The 21,576-nt window shown below is 41.9% G+C and overlaps 1 protein-coding gene across 2 annotated transcripts in view; it reads left to right on the top strand.

The window, feature by feature from the left end:
• TACC2 (transforming acidic coiled-coil containing protein 2) overlaps positions 1-21,576 on the top strand; it is a 150,577-nt gene that overhangs the window by 18,256 nt on the left and 110,745 nt on the right. For both annotated transcript variants that reach the window (XM_082486493.1, XM_082486492.1), the window contains one exon: positions 11,625-11,797. In XM_082486493.1, the coding sequence (XP_082342619.1) occupies positions 11,625-11,797 (173 nt within the window). The remainder of the gene's footprint in view (positions 1-11,624; positions 11,798-21,576) is intronic.

Raw genomic sequence — 21,576 nt, 5'->3', positions numbered from 1 at the left:
AGAAGAACAGATATTTTGACCCACTTTGGCCCTTGAGATCCAGCCTTTAGCAGGGAAAATACAGGGGAAGTCAAGGAGTATTCTTTAATGGGAAGCTATGAAAAGTACTACCATTTATGGAACTCTAGAAGGCCTCAGCCATCGTGCTGCCCTAATAGACACATCTTTCTTCATCCATCCAAACGCACTGGGTAGTATAGAGGAATGGCAAGGACTGCCCTTAGGCTTTTCCCTGACTTTTCTGGACAGCCAAATGTTTAATCATCATCTACATGGCTGCAATAAAAAGTAAATCATATAGAATCATAGAATGGTTTGGGTTGGAAGGGACCTTAAAGACCATCTAGTTCCACCCCCCCTGCCCTGGGCAGGGACACCTCCCACCAGACATGGTTGCTCCAAGCCCCGTCCAACCTGGCCTTCAACACTTCCAGGGATGGTGCAGCCACAGCTTCTCTGTTGTGTGAGACCTGTTCCAGTGTTTCACCACCCTCAGAGTCAAGAATTTCTTCCAAATATCTAATCTAAATCTCCCCTCTTTCAGTTTAAAACTGTTTCCCCTCGTCTTATTGCTCCAGTCCCTGATCAAGAGTCCCTCCCCAGCTCTCCTGTAGCCCCTTTAGGTACTGGAAGGGGCTCTAAGGTCTCCTCGGAGCCTTCTCTTCTCCAGGCTGAACACCCCCAACTCCCTCAGCCTGTCCTCATAGGAGAGGTGCTCCAGCCCTCTGATCATTTTTGTGGCCCTCCTCTGGACCTGCTCCAACAGGTCCATGTCTTTCCTATGTTGGTGGCCACAGAGCTGGACACAGTACTCCAGGTGGGGTCTCACGAGAGCAGAGCAGAGGGGCAGAATCCCCTTGCCCTGCTGGCCACGCTGCTTTTGATGCGGCCCAGACTCATAGTTTCATAGAGACTGAGGTATCTGTGTGCTTCCTCAGCCCTTGATAGGGCTGATAGTCTGGGCTGAGATGTCAGCTTATAAAGCCCCACTTATAAAGGGAACCAAGCTGACCAGGACCAACAAAGCTATCTGCTATCTCAAACATTTGGCAGCGTGAGGCAGGCAGTCGGTGTGAAGGGGTGTGAGCGCACCCAGCGTTCCAGCTCTGCAGCCCAGCCTCGTCCATGCTGCTCTGGGGGTTTGTACGGTTAACTGGGAGACCAGCTCCCAAAGTGACTTTACATTACAAGATTATTATTAACTGTCATGACTGTTTTTTATCACGGTCTTCCATCTACTAGAATTATGCTACTTACCAGGACATATTTGCTTTCTTTTTTTTTCATTAAAGGGGTGGGTGGAGGAAGTGAAAAAAGGAGTTTTCTATGATAGGAAACACGAGCACAACATTTTCTAAAGCTAGAATAGGCTGCATTTTCTAATATGTAATGATTTTAACTTGGGGTTTTAATTCTCTGAAGTTCTGAAGGGGAGAGCTGTCATCTTTCACAGCCTTTCTCATGATTACAGAAAAGTCAAAGTTACCAAGTAATTGTAAAGCTCTTTGAAGGTGAAAGCTGCTGCTGAATTGAAATTCTAGCAGTGTGTGTTTTGCCCCACAGTTGAAGAGGGAATTTCAAAGTCAGTTACCGCCTAAGTTGTTTCTATATATTTTGCTTTATCCTTTCTTCTTCTTTGTTATCTGAATAAGTAAGTAGCCAAACAAAGCTGGTTATTCCACATCTATATTACTGTCTGTTTCTCTTTAAACATAAATCTAATGTGTGATTATCTTTTTTGTTCTTATTTCTTTTCCACCGTGAAATGTGTAAGATAGGCAGTGCACGCATACTTGCCAGAGGGGCCGTAACTTCTGAGGAGCCTGTTTGTCTGAAGCGTCATGCTACATTCCTGCTAGGGTTTCTCCATTTCATTGTTATGAGCGAATCTGACTGCTGCACATTCTGCAGTTAATATTCTGCATTATTACTTTCCCCATATTTCACCTTCCGTATGCCTATGCGAAATGATGGATCTAGCTAATTGGCATGGTTCTTCTTTCAGATCCCAGTGTTATGGGGATTAGCAGAGAACGCACTGGGCACATGAGCAGCTTCCCAGCCTTCAGTCTCCATTCCCATAGCTGATAACTGGGCAGATTCCTTTGAGCTCTGGTGCTCATACTGTGTGTTTACATACTTTTTGAATAATGCAATAACAGCTGTATACATTTCGTTGTTTATATTCAATTAGGGACAAAAATACATTCCCAATTTTCTGCATAATAATTGTGCCTATGGCGTTTTAATGAGGTACACTGTTACCCTACATGGGCTATTCTTTGAGTTTGTTTTGTCCACGTGATTCACCACTTCTACTCTCCAAATTATTATTCTCTTTCATTTTTTCCTTCCATTTCATCCATTGCACATCAGCAGTGCACAGGGCAGCAGAACGGTTCCGCATCCTTTCAGTCAACATCTGCCCACAACAGGGTGTCGATGGCAGCTGGCTACAGGCCAGCATGCCCATTACCGATGCTTACAGGTTCTAGCGTACCTCCAGTCACCGTATTCGTTAATGCTTACTTCCAATTATAATTACCACCAGTCCAATATTCTGTGGTGAGTAATGCCAAGTATTTGTTCGAGTTTATACAAAAAGAACATTGTCTGTTTGCAGAGAATTATACGTCCATTTATGCAAATGCAGCAAATTCTGGGACACTTCTCACTGCAATGAATAATTATTATACTTGTTTTTATCTTCCCTGTGAATGAAGGAAGGGGGATGAAAGAAGAATAAAGATTCAAAGTTGTGACAGGGTTTTTAATTTGAAGGAATTGTGAAAATGAAGTTGGAAGACTATTCCTTCGCTTCTGAATTAATGGTTAAAGCTTCCTTCACATCTGTAAAGCCACCACCATTTTTAATGGGAAATGTACATTTTATGGAGACAGATGAAAAGGAAAAATATTTTATATTTATAAAGAACCTCTATAATTATTTACTACATTTCTTCATTTAGAAATAGTGTGAAAATGTTGTACCTACATTTTCCACAGGTACGGGTAGTTAGAAATTGCTAGGCAAACAAACACTGTCAGCTGGGGAGTACAGCAGAGTTTAGAACTCAGCTTGGAGACGATTTTCCCAATAGTACTTCATATGAATCTAGCTAAAATGATACTGGCTGGAAATTGCAAGTTATGCGATAAAGGGTTTTTTTCCCAACATCATTGACTTTATTCTCTCTCCTGTATCTCATACACCCGCCATCCTTAAGAAAATAATCCGGGTACTTATCAGGCCTTCATCCAACTGTCAGGAAAGGGACAAAGGAAAATTAGAAGCTGCAGCAGGACTAGTGGAGTTGCAAGGATAACTATGACTTTTCCTTTGCCTACTGAACACGGATCACATAAACAGATGGAAAGATTAGGTTAAGAAGAGCTGTGAAGCCAGTTCTGTATCTATGCTTCATTTAGCCCAGCGCAGACTCATGCTACGTACGTTTGAAGAGACTAAGGCTTAAACAGAGCAGCAAGTTGTTGAGAAGACACTTATGTTGACGTTACAAGGATCTGAAGATAAACAGTTTAATGCCCTCGGTGGATCGGAAGGGCTATAAACAGGAACAATGAAGCCCGAAGGTTTGAATTGCTCTCGCTGTAGCCAAGAGGAAGTTGTGTACTCTGTGAAGCATGCTAAACTAAGGATAAGATGGTGACTATATATAAATATATATGCACACACACCAGTGTTTATTGTTACGGTCGCAGCCAGAGTCATTTCAGTAGGTATTTCTCAGGAGAGAAAGCAACCCTTTATCTCTAAGAAAAGGTCGTAGGTACTTACAATAGAATGTTGTAACCAGAATTTTTCAAATACCTTTGTTACTGTATCACACTTTGCTTTGCTTCTTGTATTTGTAAGAAGCAGATAAAATGAGACTTCCACCAAATGCCAATTTCTGCATTCCTATCCCTTTGAGGATTTTAATTAGAAAAGGCATGAACTTAAAATTCTACTCCTGCAAGAGACAAACAACCCAAGCCAGAAGCAACAGCAAATTACACCATTACTGATTAAAAAAAAAAAAAAAAATCTACTGTAATTGCAAAATTCTATATGCAATCTCCCATAAGGAAAGAGACAGCTTTTCGCCTCTGATCATGTCATAATTACATCCAGCTAATTAAATAGTCGTGATGTTTGGGCAAAAAACTGAGAAGAGGCCGTGACAGTCATTCCCCTCTCTAAACCGCTGTACTCCAGCCACTCTCAGCAAGGGGTGGGTGCTGCATAATGCAAATTGCTGCACAAGGTGTTTATTAAAATCGGAATTTAGCTCTCTTGTGATGGGACAGAACTAAGTTTTAGTATAATTCTTGAGATCCTAACTGTTACATGGTGTTCAAGCTTGGCCCAATATGTTGGGTACCAATTTGTTACTGTCCCGTGATCAGTAGTTTTGCTGACCAATGTTTGCTGATTTGATTGAAAAGTTCCAGTTCTTAAAGCAATACCCACTCGTTATCTAATTTTTATCTATTTTGGTACCGTTTCTCCAAACAATGGAGAAATAATGGTTCTCCAAGGATATAAAGATTGAAAAATCTAATTTACTACTTAGTTACTGTACCTGCAGAACAGCAGGGAAAAAAAAAGACAGAAGAGCAAAAAGGCAGCTCCTAAAACCAGCTCTGTCTTAAAAAAGTACAACAGCCATTTCAAAAATATGATTTTCCAACCATGTGACCTGTGCGATTCTGGTACTAGAAAAAATGTAGCCTTGAAAACTTTTCTTCTGTCCCTTTTCTGACATAGACTGGGTCATTCCTATTCCATTGGTAGTGATTTCTAGTAGGTATCAGGCAGACTCATTCAGGAACTGTTGAGTTAACTTCACAGAATCACAGAATCAGTCTTCAGAGTTGGAAGGGACCTCTAGAGATCATCTAGTCCCACTCCCCTGCTAAAGCAGGATTGCCCAGAGCACATTACTCAGGACTGCATCCAGGCGGGTCTTGAAAATCTCCAGAGAAGGGGACTCCACCCCCTCCCTGGGCAGCCTGTGCCAGTGCTCTGTCACCCTCACCGTAAAGAACTGTTTCCGTGTATTTGAACGGAACTTCCTGTGTTCTAACTTGTGCCCATTGCCCCTCGTCCTGTCACTGGGAACCATTGAAAAGAGCCTGGCTCCATCCTCCTTCAGCCCACCCTTTAGATACTTGTACGCCATAATAAGGTCTCCCCTCAGCCTTCTCTTCTCCAGGCTAAAGAGTCCCAGCGCTCTCAGCCTTTCCTCATAAGGGAGATGCTCCAAGCCCTTAATCATCTGAGTTGCTCTTCGCTGGACTCGCTCCAGCAGTTCCCTGTCCCTCTTGAACTGGGGAGCCCAGAACTGGACACAGTATTCCAGTTGTGGCCTCACCAGTGCAGAGTAGAGTGGGAGAATGACCTCCCTCGACCTACTGGCCACACTCTTCCCTATGCAGCCCAGGATTCCATTGGCCTTTTTGGCAACAAGGGCACATTGCTGGGCCATGGATAATTTACTGTCTACCACGACCCCCAGATCCTTCTCCTCAGAGCTACTTCCCAGCAGGTCCGCCCCTAACCTATACTGGTGCCTAGCATTCTTCCTCCCCAGGTGCAGGACCTTGCACTTGCTTTTGTTGAACCTCATTAGGTTCTTCTCTGCCCAGCTCTCCAGCCTGTCCAGGTCACGCTGGATGGCAGCACGGCCCTCTGGGGTGTCAGCCACCCCACCCTTGATTGTTTTAAGAATGTCAGCAAGCCATTTTCTTGCGTCTCAGTTGCGTTTTCAAGGAATGGATTTAAAGGTGAATTGCAATAAAAATAACGAGGAGCGGCCTATTGATTAAGGCTGTGGATGAACAACTTTTCACTCCCTTTCTCTGCAGCCAAATGAGCAATTGCTGCAGCCTGCGGCAGTGAAACCTTTCCCAAGAGCGCCATGCGCACGCTTTTCACTTGATGCTAGCCTGCGCTGCCACACACGCGTCAGCCCTTTGGCTGAGGAGGTGAGTGGCCCTAACGGGGACTGCGTATCCGTCCTCCCGATGCAGTCAGCTTGGCGGGTTGATCCTGAAAGCAGAGCCTGGGCGCTGCGGGGCCGACCTTTGCTCTGTGTCGCGGTGTTCACCTGCGCCGCCGTTGCCCGCTCCCGTCCCCGTGGAGGAGGTGGTGGCTGGGAGCGAACAACCACCACTTCCAGCAGGCAGATTTAAAAAAAAACAAACAACTATTAAAAAAAAAAAAAACCAAAACCAACTTGTAATGGAATACATGGAGAAAAATAGAAGGTAAGTTCTGGTTTATTGATTGAGACTTGTAAAGGCTTGTTTCAGCTCCCCCCCCCCCCCCCAATAACCAGAGGGAGTTAGTGGGAATGGAAACTTAATGTAACTCTTCAAAGATTACTTTCAGCTAGTCAGAGCTATGGCATGTTCCAGCAACTGCTATAAAAGGATGTGTGTATAATGGAGGAATGTTGCAGAGGGCAGATGTAAGAGGAAGCAACTTTTATTGACAGAAAGGGGAATTAAGGGAAGTTCACTTATTTGGAGGGGTTTGAGTGTGAACGCTCGGTTTTAAAACCGGACCTGTTTTGTGCTCTGTGAGCAGGAGGCTGGTGGCTTGTTGAGAAACAGGAGGCTTCTTGAACGGCTGTAGCACAAGGCTGTGCGGTGCCGAATGCTGTTGCTGCGGCTCTGAACTGGGAGGGGAGAGTTTTGGGAGCAGAGCTGTGAACAGGCTCCCATCTAGCATTAAAGGAATTTCTTTCTGGTATGATAACTTTAGCCAGAGTACAGCAGCGCACATAATCCTTTTGGCTACAGTGTTAATGGAATTCTCTCTTTTTTTTTTTTTTTTCTTTTTTAACTCCTGTTCAAAGTCATCAGGAAAATAAAGTGATCCTGTAGATTTACTTTGTGTTCTTGCAGACTCCAATGCTTGTGGAAAGGTTTAATGCAAATTACATTGCATATTTCAGGAGAATCAGTTTTAGTCAATTAATAGTATGCTGGTTTAAAGGAAAATAATATAGGCTGTTTACTTTTCCTTCTGTTGTTTGTATACTCTCTGTGACAAAATTGGTTTGTTTGTTCTTGGGTCTTTTTAATTATTGTAGACTTAAAGAAAAAAACTGCTTAGAACCTCTGTATTCTGATTTTTAATATAATTATTTCTTTAAGTCTTTCAATTAAGTAACTTTTTATAATAACTCCTCTTCAAAAATGTATGCTACATTTGAAACGAACATAGAGCAAATTTAGCTGCAAGCTTCTGTAGTAAATCACTTCAGAGGCTGTATGTGTTGAAACCTCAAAAGTAATTTATTTAACAGCAGCTTTCTGATGATACTTTTGAACAAAACGTGGTCTTTCTAATTGTTTTCACAGATGTTAATTCAAAATAAAAAAGCATGCTCTGCAAAGCTAGTTCAGCACCTGATTTGCATAACTAGCTTAAATTTGAAAAACTTGAGAAATTGAATTATGTTTTTCTGCTGGCTGGCATAGATTCACAGAGCCTGTTCTTTTGTGATGATTAAATTAATACATTAAATGTAGAAGACCAATATATAAAGCTTTCCTATATCGTGAAATATTAGTAGTCCCTTTTATATTTAAATATCTACATTAAGATTTATTTTAGATCATTGCAAAAATCCTCCTTTGAGCTTCTTTTGAAAATATACTTTCCTGGCCATGTGTGCTCCTGCCCTACTAGGTAAAAGGGCAACTTTGCTTTTTGATCATTCAAACACCTGACAACCTGGAAAGAAAGAAAGAAAGAAAAAAAGAAAGAAAGAAAGAAAGAAAGAAAGAAAGAAAGAAAGAAAGAAAGAAGAGTGCCAAAAAGTCAAACTCCTCTGCTCCAACAGGAGCTATGTTGCAAAGATTGTTTTAATATATGTTAAGTTTGGTCATGTTTGGAACAGAAGAACAAGAGTCAGATTTTTTCTGGCCAATAACAGTTGCTTAGGGGATAGCTAGGGGATGAACTATAACTTCTTAAACATTAGATCCCCGAAAGCCCAAAACTATTTAAAAATAAAGAAGTCAACTAACCAAACAGAAAAAAACACCAGCCTCCCCCCCCTCAACAACAACCTATGGAAAACATTAAAAGGAGTCTTCAAAATAGTGCGCGTAACTAACCTGTTTTGTTGTGATAGTTCTCCTCGCCTTCTCAGTCTGCCCCTCCCAGCCTGTTTTTGCTTAGAAATTAAGATGTGGTGTAACAGCTGATAAAATCACCGGGACGTGGGCCCTTCTCTGTGTCTAATATGGAAACGTCCTAGTTGTGATGAGATGAGGTGTTCGGGTATAGCAGCCGCACAACTGTCTATATTGTGTAGTTAACTTGTGAATTATGGAGATGAATAGTAAAAGTAGAATCCAGCAAACTTCTACCAAAATGATTCTGGTCCCAAAGTGTTCTGTGAAGTGTCAAGACTCAGGGAGTCAATGACAAATTAGCCTGACTCCATGTTACGGTTTCAAACTGCCATGAAATAATTGCACTGCTGGCTCGTACCTGGCAGATGTAACCGCTCAGTTAGGTCTCCTTGTACTTGTTACTGCTATTGGAGCTTTGGTAGCCATGTGCTATTGGGTTTGTTATCTGACAGGCTGATGAGCACTGTTTCTAATGCTGTAACTGAGCCCGTGTTGCTGATTGACTGTCGGGTATTGTGTGGCTCGTGGGATTCGTGGCTCTGGAGGGCAATCCAAAGGACGCTGGCTCTCTGCACAGAAAGGAGTTTTACTTTAGAGATTTGTGTGCAAGAGGCATCCCTGTTACACTGCGGCTCCAAAAGTGGGATGACTGCAGGTCAGTAAAACAGAGGACCGTAACCTAAAGGAGCCCTTTGAGTTAAATGGCTGACCTTGTGAAAGAGAGATTAATTAGAAGCAACATGTGGGTACTAAGAGTGCAATAGGTTAATGACCTAATTTTTCATTGTATTCCTTTCTGCCATGGAAGATGCAGAGGCTTTAGAAGAAGGAGACAAAACATGCACCTCTTCATCTTCTGAAGAGATCTGTGAGGTATTACTCCTGCCTAGCACCCAAATCAGCTGGAGAAGATTTGAGACGGTGGTAGAAGAAATGAGGAAAAATAAAGAATTAGGTCTCAGTGCTCTTGCCAACTGCTGGAGGCCTCTGGACAAATTTGTAAATTGGCCTAATTTCTTGGGGTTCTTCTTGTGGTTCTCCCTACCCTCCCTGCCCTGCTGGGAAAAGAAAGCAGATCATTTTTGTCTGCATGTGGCCTGAAAATTAGTCTTCATTTGGCTGCTACTGCGAGGCATTTGTTTGTGGCCCACCTCCCAGACTGACCCAACTGCAGCTCTCGCAGTAAGACGTGATACATTGACTAAGTAAGAGCGTGGCACCATGGCCGCCTCACGTGGTTGGTGTGAGTCTACCATCCCGCTGCCTTCTTCTTGTCCTCCCTCCATGGTAGGTCAAGGCCAGTGCACGCTGTGAAGACTGACTCTCTGTGGGTTTGGGCCCATCTAGTTGAAGGAGTTCCTCTTCTGCCGAGATATAAATACCCTCACCTTTGGCTTGCCGCGTTTTCTAAACGCTCACTGGCAAGTGGGGCAGGCTCTGGGGTGTGGTGGTCTGTGAGTGGCGGCTGGGCCATGGACGTGCTCCAGCATAATCACATATGGCCCCAGAAGTCACTGTTTTGGTTGGTTGGGATTTTTTTCTTGATAATTAATTTAATAACGCATTTTTTCATAGTTCTTTCTCTCTGCACGCATGTATGCATGCTGAATTAAATTCTCCACGCAAACCTTCTCATGCAAACAAAAGCAAGGCTGCTCAAAACATAGCACCAAAAGCAAAACAGAGCCCTGTAAGTTAACTCAGCTCTATTTTTATAATTTTTTTCTGGCTGGAAGAAACAAATTTCCTTGTATAAATCCTGATGTTCTAGGTTGGGTTTTTTTTCTACACACTGTGGTTTTGGGGCCAACATATATATTTAGATAAATATTCCAAATGCCAGATGTCAGCACATGCTGGGTAAGTGCTTAATAATCATGAAACCAAGAGCCCTTGGTCTATCCCAGCGGAAAGCGGTGTGATAAAGGAGACTTCTACAAACAAAGCGGTAGTGAAGGCGTTCCTCCAGGGAAAGGGAGAGGATATGAGAGTTAATCAAATTTGCCTTAAGTCGAAAGGAAGTCTTTTTATATTTTCAGTACGCCCTGACCTTTTCAATTGCTCATTACATGGGCTTTTCTTGTCCACTGGGTGTCTCTCATTCCTGGCTCTGATCACAAGCTGCCTTTGGTTGTGTGAGAGCACACCGTGTTCACACAGAGAAGTGTAATTTTGTAAACAATAGCTTTCTTCTCAATTTATTGGCTATTTCTAGAAAAAAATAAACCTAAAAATTGAGAGTAAAAAAACCCCAGAGTTTGTTTGGAATTGTGTACTGTGCTTTTCCTCTATGACATTATTCTGAAGTGGTTCTCCTGTTGTCAGTCTATATCCTTATGTGTCTCTGTGTTAATTGTGTCTTAGTCTTTTTACAGTTACAGTTAGAATTAAAACGGCAGTGACTGTACGTTGAGGGTCATCCGGTGACGCAGTTTTCCTTCTCTTTCACTATTGCTTGACGTGCCAGAGGATTTGAAATAGAGCATATTCATTCAGATGTCATTTTGCTTTACACTTAATTGTTTCCCTCCAGTTCTTTTGTTGTACTTGAAGAACATCGTCAGCCACTGTTCAAAGCAGCTCTTACCAGCTCTTTGCCTTCTAAAGATACTTCTGCCCCCCCCAAAAAATCAGCAGGAAGGTGTCACTGCCTGTTGCAAGCAGCCCCATAGGGGTGTTGTAGAACCCCAGGGATTTGCAGGCACACCACGGGTCACAGCCCTGGAGCTTCCACAGGACTCTTTTCCTCCCTGGAGCACAAACAATAGTTTGCAATAGAAACAAAACAAACCCAGAAAACCCACACATGTAAAGCCATGTCTCCATGGACTAAGATCCCAGGTAAATATTTACTTTTGCGAAGAGGTGATGCAGCATTACCACAGTTGTGTAATAGCATTTTTGTAGTTATTACTATAGAAACTGCAGCATTGTTATAGAAAGGCAGCACGGTGAAGAATCAGGCCCTCCATTTCAGCTCGGAGGCATTCTGAACTTTGTTGAAATGGGAGGGAAAGAATCTGGACTTGGATTCAAGTGCTGGGTCTTGATTGACGTTGGCTTTATCTCTAGCTTGACTCCAAAGATACTGCTAATATTCTGAGTGTCAAAGTTTATAGCTTGTTTCCATCCTTTCTCATTTTAAACTTGCTTAAGCAAGGAAGCATTTGCCAGGCTTGGAAAAAGAGAAGATGATACCCTCCTTGGGTCAGTAAAGGCCCTGGCTGCTTCAGAACAATTGTTGCATTCTTCTCTCCCTGTTCTTTTCCTAGTATTTATTTTTGGCTCAACCACTTCCTTCTGGTTTTCTGTCGTTAAGAAAAAAATGGCTTGGCTTTGGAACCTGCAAGTTCCATCAAAGTAGTGAACGACAGAAGTTGTCCGTCAGTGGGCAGAACAAAACTCCTTAAGCTTATGTATTATCCAAAATAGCAGTAGCTCCCTAAATTGTTCTTTTTTCATTTTAGAGCTCTCTACAAGATTCAGAATTAGGCCAACCTCCTGGTAACAGGCACGGTTTAAAAAGGAGCCAACATGAAAACAGCATAGAAAGTTCTGGAGGTCAGGACGTCTCCGATCTTCTTCCTGCTGCTGTGCAACTGGCTGAGAACATATCCCCATCAATTCCAGGACCTACAAGGTAAGAAGTGAAGTTTCTTCCTGTGGGTAGAATTGAAGCCCTGCTGCTGCTGATGGTTGGGGGCTGTTTGTTAAGTTTGTCTTCTTGTGTTTTTCAAAATCTATCTTGTGTGATTTTCAAAATCTATCATCCTGATGGATGATGATGATGATGATGCAGTCTTCAAAATAGCCTGACAAAACAAGAGTACTTACTGTTTACCAAACTGACTTTCTCGCCTTACTGCATAACTATAAACAAGACTCCAGCTGTTGTAGTAACCTTTGACCTAAACTTCCTATGCTTTCTGCTCATACTAATAAACTTTCTGCTGAGACAGAGAAACACTGAAGAGTCTTTTGTAGGCATATATGATTGTGAAGTAAGATGTAATTGTAAACAATTGCAAAACGCCATGCTCAGCTCTATAACAATCCTACTAAAGAGTACCCAGCTAATATTTATTAGCATTGCACTCTTCTAAAGATCTTAAAATTCACCTGATAAAATAAATAGGGCCACTTTCAGAGTTAAGGTATTCTTCAGTGCTATTAAGGATGGCAGAAGGTAATGTAATCTGGATTTTATTAAATATCCCAAAGGCAATATTTTGTCTGAAGCATTAATATTTTTTTTAATACTTGAATTTTCCCATGCTACTAGGGTTTTCTGCTGCCGCAATGAAGAAATTATCTAATACCAGCATGATTTTAACATAGGGCTGAATACTTTCCAGATCATCAACTCTACCTGGGATAGAATGATAATACAACTTAGAAGGAGTAGCAGTAACTTGCTGAGAAATGTGTAGGATTTTTAGGCTGTGGGCACCTTTTTAAGTGTTTTCAAGAATTTTCTTTAAGATGGGAGAATTCACAGCAGAAACATCTGCCGCGTGCTTTTCAAGTGGAGTATGTGTGATTTGGGGCTTTTTCTGTTTCCACCAACCCTGGCTACCATTTGTGATTGCCACAGTCTTTGAAAGATTTAAACTTGAGAGATGAAAAACAAGAACAAACAGTAATCAAGTAAAATATTTCAAAAGCTGTTAAATTGATGCTATCCCAGGCAATAAACTCTTCTTTTCCCTTTTTTTTTATAAGAAATTATGAAGATTAAGCATTTCTTTACAGAGAGGGTGGTCAAACACTGGAACAGGCTTCCTAGAGAGGTGGTCGATGCCCCAAGCCTGTCAGTGTTTGAGAGGCATTTGGACAATGCCCTTAATAACATGCTTAACTTTTGGTCAGTCCTGAAGTGGTCAGGCTAGATGATCATGGTAGGTCTCTTCCAATGTTCTGTTCTGTTCTGTTCTAGTTTATCCTGCTCTAAAATTATTGATATCATGCAACAGTTTGTGGCAGTTGAAGTCCAAATGCAGGTAGTAAGTAAGATCATAATAGACCACATCAGGGAAATTTCAAGGAAACTTAAAGACGTGACATAATCTAAAAAGACTTACCAAGGAAAAGCAGCTTACTTTCTGGAAGGGAGAGCTTGGCTGTGCTATGGAGCCCTTACAGTCCAGTAGGTTGTCATACTTAAGTACACACACAGTAAGATATTTACAATTAATTCCATTTCTTCTGATTGCTACTAGCACGTCTTAATTATCTACTGGAAATAAGTCTGGGCAAGACTATGACTGCAAAGTCAATTTACAGTGATAAAGGTATTTAGGCTTGGAAGTTTAAAGTGATGAAAGGTTGCACTTCTGTCCCAGAGATTACAACTATTTCTTCTCTAATGTAGCATCACTTTACCATGTAACACCAGGTCTACACTGAAACAGCTCTTCCTTGGATGAGTTCCTCATGTCTGTGAGAGGGTCTCTCTGTTTTCATGTCAAATGAGGAAAGCTACAGGTGTCACTCATACTAGTTAGAAAAAATTGAGTTTGGAGTTGTGATGTAAACTTGGTCAGGGTGAGAATTTTAGCTGCATATTTTGTTCATTTGTTATTTCAGTTAACAAATACTACATGTATCCTCTAGCTTCTAGTTTCTCTTGACAGTATTGTGCGTAATCACTATATAGTATGTGTGTGTAATGGTGAGTAACCATGCTGCCCTAGCTGAAGAAAATACAAATTTCTTGTAAGCTACTTAAAATGTGATGTGTTCTGATTTGTGACAGTAAAATAGTCATTTTCTGCAATTCTTATCAGTATGCTGGTTATATTATGGGAAGGGGGGAAAAATTGGAGAGGAAATTATGAGTATTACTAACTGCCGAATTTTGTGTAGGCCTATCGTGACTAACATTCCTGCAAATTAGAGTTGTCTGTGAAACTGCAGAATGACAGGTATTAGACTGTGTACTTAGAACTGCAACACCCGTACACCCTCTGACTGGCAGCATTTGTATCAGCATCCACCACATACAACTGCTAAGACCTGCCTCATGCACTGCCTCTATCCTGTGAATGAAGCAGTGGCAGAACTCACCTCAGAGGGCTTAAGTGGTGTCTTTTCTTCTTGTTTCTCAGAAGGCATCTCCATACAATTACTTTCTTGTCCACATTTTAAGGAAGATGTATACACAGACTCTCTAACTAGCTACCAGGAAACTGGTAGGGACAGTACCACTGTGAAACACTCAAGATGGAAAATGTGCTTTCAGCTCCCCGCCCGAACACTAACTCCCACGAGTGAACCTTAGCAAAGCAACAAATCTCTCTGAATTTAATTTTCTGCACCAGCAAAATGGGTACTGAATATGGACGGGGCTGTACATTAAAGAGTAAGAGGCTCTCAGATGTTGCCAGAAAGCAGCAAAAAGTATGCAGAGAAACTTTCTTGACATTCTTGCTCCATTCATTTGTGGCAACGTAAGGAACTCGGTTACATGAAATCAGCAAGGTCCCACCTAAGAACTCTGAGGAAACAGCTCTCCATCACTTTTGTGTTGTTTGGTTCATTTTTAAAGTTCAAAATATATAAAATTGAGGAGGAGACTTTGGGAGAGGACAATTTGTTTTACTCTGGTCAGCAATATCTTCCTCTACTTCTGTCTCCAAGAAAAAAATAGTGGGTGGCAAAATTATATCAAGCAGCCAGGAATGAAGCTGTATTCATCCATGCAGCAGGATTTTGTCACTCTCACCCAGTGATCTGGTGAAGACCGTTCTTGATTAAACACGTGTGCAGGCACAGCTAGGAAAGAAAAAGGGTGGAAATTTTGGGGGGGGGTTGTTAGCATGAAGAAGAAAGTGTCAGCTTCAGGTTTCTCTAGTCACTCTGATGTGGGAGACCATTGAATATGGCCCACAGACAGATCTGCATCATTGTTGGTACTGGAAGGACATGGTAGACCTCTCTGAGCCTCGTCACCTGAATATTTGACCTGAGACTTGTAGAATTTCTTATCGGTCTTGTGTCTTCATATGGGTGGACCTTTCTCTCTTCATTCTGTGGGCAAGGTCGGGCAGTCCCGCCATCCAAAATGGCCTCTGTGGGAAACAAAGCTACAAGGCCTTGGCTGAAGACCTCACCATGGCTTTTAATGCAACAACGAATTACCTGTTTTACTGATGGACTCTCCTTTGAGAATGCAGGCATCTACTAAACGTGTTGCAAAACTTATAAGCAAGTTCCCTTCTTTTGTTTGTTTGGTGACTTTGGTGTCACAGAATTTAACCCTCAAGTTACTGTATCCATGCTATTCTTTTTCAAAACCTGCTGTTCTTCGTGCTGATGCTTTAGCATACTGTAGGACTCAGAACAGCAGCTTTTTACAATATTTATTTTTTTAGTCTCAAAGTAGCAAGTATCTCTCTTCTTCCCATGGCAGTGATGGTAGAGATAACTGGTTAAGAGAGTCTAATCTGAAGCCAGAAGTTGTCCGACAACGAAGTGGGCCGGATGATTTTCTCTCTATGGGTCTGGATTTTAGTGGAGGCACAATTTCAGGCTGCAGCTATAAGCAGGTATAGGACCATTAAGCATGAATGGAAAAATAACAAACGCTGGCGCTGAGGTGTGGTGTGTGACGGTTTACATTAGCGTCAGCAATTCTTGCATGGGGCCTTTTGGAAGACTGTGTTAGCTGAAGAAGCAAGTAGTTAGTTACACACTGGTGTGGTTTGAAACAATGGACTGAGTACAGCTAATTAACACAAGGCTACGCTGTCACCCACCCAACACGTTAAGCTGTCCAAACTGCTGTTAGAATGGGCCAGCGCTAGTAACGGAGACTGCGGGGTAGGGTCTCTTATCTTGGGGTTTGAATATTTGTGGTTTGGCTGCAGCAAGTGCAGTCTTGCGCTTTTTTTTTTTTTTTTAATATTAGCATAGGCATCATATACTGTTGGGTGACCGATTTGCATTTTTTAAAATGCATTGCTCAAAAATGTCATAGCTGCAGTTCTTCAGGGGTTCCTTTTTAAAATGCGAATACCGAGAACAGGGATTTATATTCTAAGCTAAAAGAGCTTTACATTTCAGCATGCAAAATTATGACTCTGGTGCAATGAATGTTACATGGATGAGTCAGCTTGAAGGGATTCATAAGATTATTGTTTCAGGAAACATATTAGATGGGCGGGAGCTCAGGCAATTACTTTTTATTTAGCCTTACTCCTGAAACTGCTGGCACATGCCTGTTTTGGGTGGCTTCTAAGTTATATCCTGCCAAAATAGAAACAAAGACAATAAACGGAAAATCTTTGAAGTTTCAGATTCCAGCCTGTTTATTTTTAACTCACTCCCGTATGCTGCTTTGAACGCATCTTTTCCAGCCTGAAGTGAACTCTTACAATCTTAAGAGCATATGACCTTCCATCTTCAGATGGAGTATCTGTGTGGAAAACTACCACATTTGCTTTTTTCTGGTCTATGGGTGGCTTTCTTCCATCCTCCACAAATACTCAGAAATTGTTTCAGTTACTTTTAAATTCTTAAGCTTTGGAATTCAAAACGTTTGTGACTCTTATTTTAAAATACTCTGTTTCAGTCCAATTTTTTTTTTTTACCTGTTTCTCACTAGTCCTGTATGCTGAAACGTAACACTGTCAGCAATTAATCTGTAAACTTTCTGTGTGAAATAAAAATGCTGAAGAACCAGGAGAGTTAGCAAGCCTCGGGCTTTGCCTGGGTGCCTGCGCAAGATGTAACCATGCCTTTCGCCTGGGGCACACACCGAGGAAAACGCCTGGGGAATCCTTAGCTGGACAACTCTACCCCAGAGAGGCATTTTTTCCAGAAGGTTTAGGAAGAAGCAGATACAACAATAGAAAAGGTACACACCCAGAAGTAGTTCAGGGGAATAAGCACTAGATGAACTTGGCCACTCTCCCAGCTGGAGCGCTGCGCACAGATGCAGTGGGACCCACAGAGCCACCCCAGAGTGACAAGCTGAAGCTGCCACACATCCTGCGGGACCGTCCGTTCGGTGCCATGCTTCCTGCTGACTCTCCGGACAGCTCGGATGGAGACCAGGAGCTGGTTGTGGAACTGGAACTCAAAATCTGGCCACGTTTGCTTGCTGCAGCGGTAGTACAGCTTACTTTTTTAATGTTAGAATAATTCAGTTTGGTCATACTTAAAATATTGCAGGCCCTGCATTTTATTCTGCGTATGAAACGAGGAGGTGAAAAGTGATTGGGGGTGTGGGGAGAAAAGGAAGACAGTTCCCAGGAGGATCATATAGATCATTATTCCTGCTTCACTTTTTCCTGAAAGCTTAGATGTACAGGGAGGGTGGGGGAAGCTGGCTGCTGTTAGCAGCCCTTTAGCGATGATGGATTTCTCATGTGTTTGTTTACACTGAAAAGTTCAAATAGTGACTTGCTCTGCCTCTAAAAGTCTGACTTTTTTTTTTTTTTAAGGGGATGTGGAAATTATTTCCCTGTTCCTAATTAACTTTCAGTACCTCTTAGAGACAGATTAAAGTGCAGGATTCTTTAAGTTAAGTCAAGTCCTCCAGTACAGTGTGTCCAAATGTGTAAACTCAAAATGTAGACGCTGATCTCTCGCGTGTCAGGGGAAACAGAACAGAAACATTTGAGAAGCAGCTATACGTGTGCCATGGTTGCAGAGCTGGCTGTGCATCTGTCCCCTTCAGTGCTTTCTAAATTCATCCTCAGATTTCAGTCTCTTATACGCCTGGGAATGTAATCACTCGGGCTCAGAGTTACATCACTATGGATGGCAACCGTATGTGACCTCTGCATTTCGTAGGCTTCAGCATTTGGTGTTTTTCCCTCACAAGTGTGACTGGGTTGGAAAGGCTGCCTGTCCTTTCAACAACTACTGCATGTTTTAGAAGGAAAGCAAAGGAATAAGAAAAGGAAGTTTTAAATTATCTATGAATTTCTGTTGTTGGATCATCATTTTTTGTTGCATCGAGTAGGCTTAACACCTTTGGGCATCTCTACCCGCCAGGCCTCCACACACACCCCCTCAGATAGTAAACCCCACAGAGCTTTTGTCTGGTTTTATCTTCTGTCCCCCTGCATTTGCTGTGGATGGCAAAACAGAGTAATGGAAGTTGCGACTTCAAGTGTTAATGGCTGGTAGATTGGGTATGGCTCTTAATCCAGAAGTATTTATGGGAGATGCACCATAAGTCATTGATTTCTTAAGATCCTTTATAGCTTCACACCCTAAACACAAACCGGGCAGTGCTGTCCTAATAAACATCTTAGTAACTGAGCAGTACTCTTAAATTGTTTCAGGATAATTCAGACTTGCCACAATATATTCTGAAGGTGGAAGAGGTTAACTACAGGTATTAAAAATTAATTGGTAAATTTGCAATGTGCTTCCAAACAAGCAAACTCCCAGTAATTATTTATACAAAACAAACACTTCAGACATATAAAGATTTAACTGATTGTTATTTGATGATGTAACTGGAAGGGGAGCTTTCATACGGTCAGCATGTTAAGGCCCTGAACTTGCGAATCCTTAATTGTGTGCTTAACTTCTAAGACAAAGGAAAAGTTCCCTTTGATAACTCTTGAGTTCGGTGGGACACTTTCAGAATCATAGAATCACAGAATGGTTTAGGTTGGAAAGGACCTTGAAGATCACCGAGTTCCAACCCCACTGCCATAGGCAGGGACACCTCCCACCAGCCCAGGTTGCCCAAGGCCACGTCCAGCCTGGCCTTGAACACCTCCAGGGATGGGGCCTGAACAGCCTCTCTGGGCAACCTGTGCCAGTGCCTCACCACCCTCAAAGTGAAAAGCTTCTTCCTAATGTTCAATCTGAACCTGCCCTCTTCCAGTTTAAAGCCATTTCCCCTCACCCTATCGCTACATGCCCCAGTAAAAAGCCCTTCCCCAGCTCTCCTGTAGGCCCCCTTTAGGGACTGGAAGGCCGCAATAAGATCTCCCCGGAGCCTTCTCTTCTCCAGGCTGAACAGCCCCAACTCTTTCAGCCTTGCATATTTCGTTACGTGTGCACCTAGGTCTTTGTGTGGCTGCATTTTCTTTTTTTTTTAACATATCATCAGTTACATGCAGCAGTTTTCCTAGCAAAATGACTCTTTCTGCCCTAAGTGCTACACGAACTACAAGGAACTTGAATGTTCTTTCATGCCTTGTCATTTGCATGTTTTGTTTTAAATGCTACCCCACAGTATGAATTTTTTCCTTAATAATATCAAACTAGTTCAGATTACAAACAAAAGAGATGAAGTAATCACAAAAGAGAACACATTTTATTTTCCTGTATTTAAAAAAACCCCAACTTTTAGGGACATAGCTTTATGTTGATCATATTGAATGGGTTGTCTGAAAATACATGCTCCCTGCAGGTAATTATTGATTGCTAATAGATTTTCATGTAGATTGGGTTTTACTCAGGGGAATTACCTTCAGCATGTGGTGTCATTTCCCTGTAGTGCTATTGCCTTTAAAAAGAGTGGAAGATAATGGGACTAGGTGTGACCTTAAGAGGTCATCTAGTCCATCCTCCTGCCCTAAAGCAGGATCAGCTGTGCTTAAGTCATTCCCAACAGATGTTTGTTTAACCTCAGCAGTGTCTTGCAGACAGAAAAGCAAGATTACAAAAAATGAAAAGGAAGATGCAGGATACGGTCCCTATATAGTTTTCCTTGTTACCTACAGCAGAAGGAGAAACATAGATTGAGATATCCAAACAAGTCAGTCTGGACGTATCTTATTGTGATTGTGAACTCGAACCCCTCAGTTCTCTGTTATGTCCTGAATAAAACATTGAAGCAAGCTGAAGCAGCACGGATGATGAATGTGTACTACTTCATTCCAGAAGTGATGGTTTAAGTTGCTGTCACAGCACGTGCCAGCACTATCATTTTAATTCTGTTCAGCATGCATTAATTACAAAGTTGTCCCTATTCCTTCATCTACTCCTGAGTAAAATGAACAAGTTTCAGCATTGTTGAACACCAGAAAAATTGTTCTAGTTGATTCATAATGCTGAATAGCCTGGCTGGTGGGATTGGCATCTGCCCCTGAGCCTGCTTAGTCACAGGTTTACTACTGTGACTCTTCACAAAGTTGCTACCAGCGTGGCAGTAGATAGTTCATGATTTTAGTGATTGTATTCAAAAAAACTTAACCACTTCAGACATGTTTGGGACTGTTTCATATTTAATAGCTGCAAATAGAAGTCTAATGTAACAAAGAAGTCATATCTGTAAGGATCTTGGAGAAATTTCAGTCAGCTGAAATCTGTAAAATGCAAATACGTATTGATGTCTGTATGATGAATATTACCAATGCTTCAATCCCTGATTGAAAAACATTGCTTTTCCTAACTCAGTTGACAAATGGAATTAACGAGGAGTAAAGAATCAGAGGTTAAAGATAAGCGATAAGGAGAAACTGTAATTGTAGGTGGTGTTTTCTACTTTTTCCAACACTCAGTTTCACAAAGGTTAGAGGACTTCACACACACACCCACCTTTGTTTCTCCCCTGAACACCATATCTCTGACAGGAGCATGCTTCCAGGTTGAAGACCCTGAGCATGCAGCCGCTAATGAGCAATTTAATCAGTAAGAAGATAAACCTGCAACAGGAACAAAAAGCTGGAATGGCAATTGACTCCTACTTTTCCATCACCAATTCAACATTGTGGTTTCTGCCCCTCCTTTTCCAATTAAGAGTCCCTGAATACAAAATTAATGTCAAATGATAGTCTATCCCTTCCTTAGGGAAAGCCTCCTGGCCTCTCCTGGCTGTTTGTTCATGTCCCATCCTGCCCCATGTTGTCAGCGATCCAACAAATACCCGATATTGCATTGCCACCTGTGTTGTTCCCAGTGGCACTAAGTTTTATATGGATAGGTGTTTTCCATGTGTTTGGAAAAGAAGAACCTGGGGGCAAAAGAATTTGTAAAAGTTTAAATAAAATGTATTGGTGTTATAAATTAAATGTACAAACTGATGCCAAGCATTGCTGAAACTTTGTTAAACTATAAATTAATTGTATGGTATAGATATTTTACCTTAGATTTGAGGCTTACCCTAAATATAGGCAAATTTCAATAGCTCTTCAAAGATCAGTTCATTTTCCATTGTAATGACTCTGAAGAAGGATTTTAGGGTCTAAGACAGACTCACATTCAGTTTACATGCAGCCTTCTCATAAAGAAACTGTCGCATTGGGCAGTCCTCAGTATAAGGAGGGGTTTTGACCCCACCGGGAAGTGCATTTTCTGTACTGTAGCACAGCCCAAGAGCACAGGGCTTCAGTGCTGCTTCACGGATTGCTGAAGGGGAAGTGTTTGTATAAACACAGACCTAAACTGCAGGGACCTGAGAGCTGGTCACTGACTCACTTTTCGGTCAAGTATTTTGCGTGGGCAGAG

The sequence above is a fragment of the Vanellus vanellus genome (assembly GCF_965231255.1).
Source record: "Vanellus vanellus genome assembly, chromosome: 7".
Taxonomy (NCBI): Eukaryota; Metazoa; Chordata; class Aves; order Charadriiformes; family Charadriidae; genus Vanellus; species Vanellus vanellus.
The sequence above is the reverse complement of the archived record's forward strand: the minus strand, read 5'-3'. Positions and strand labels throughout refer to the sequence as shown.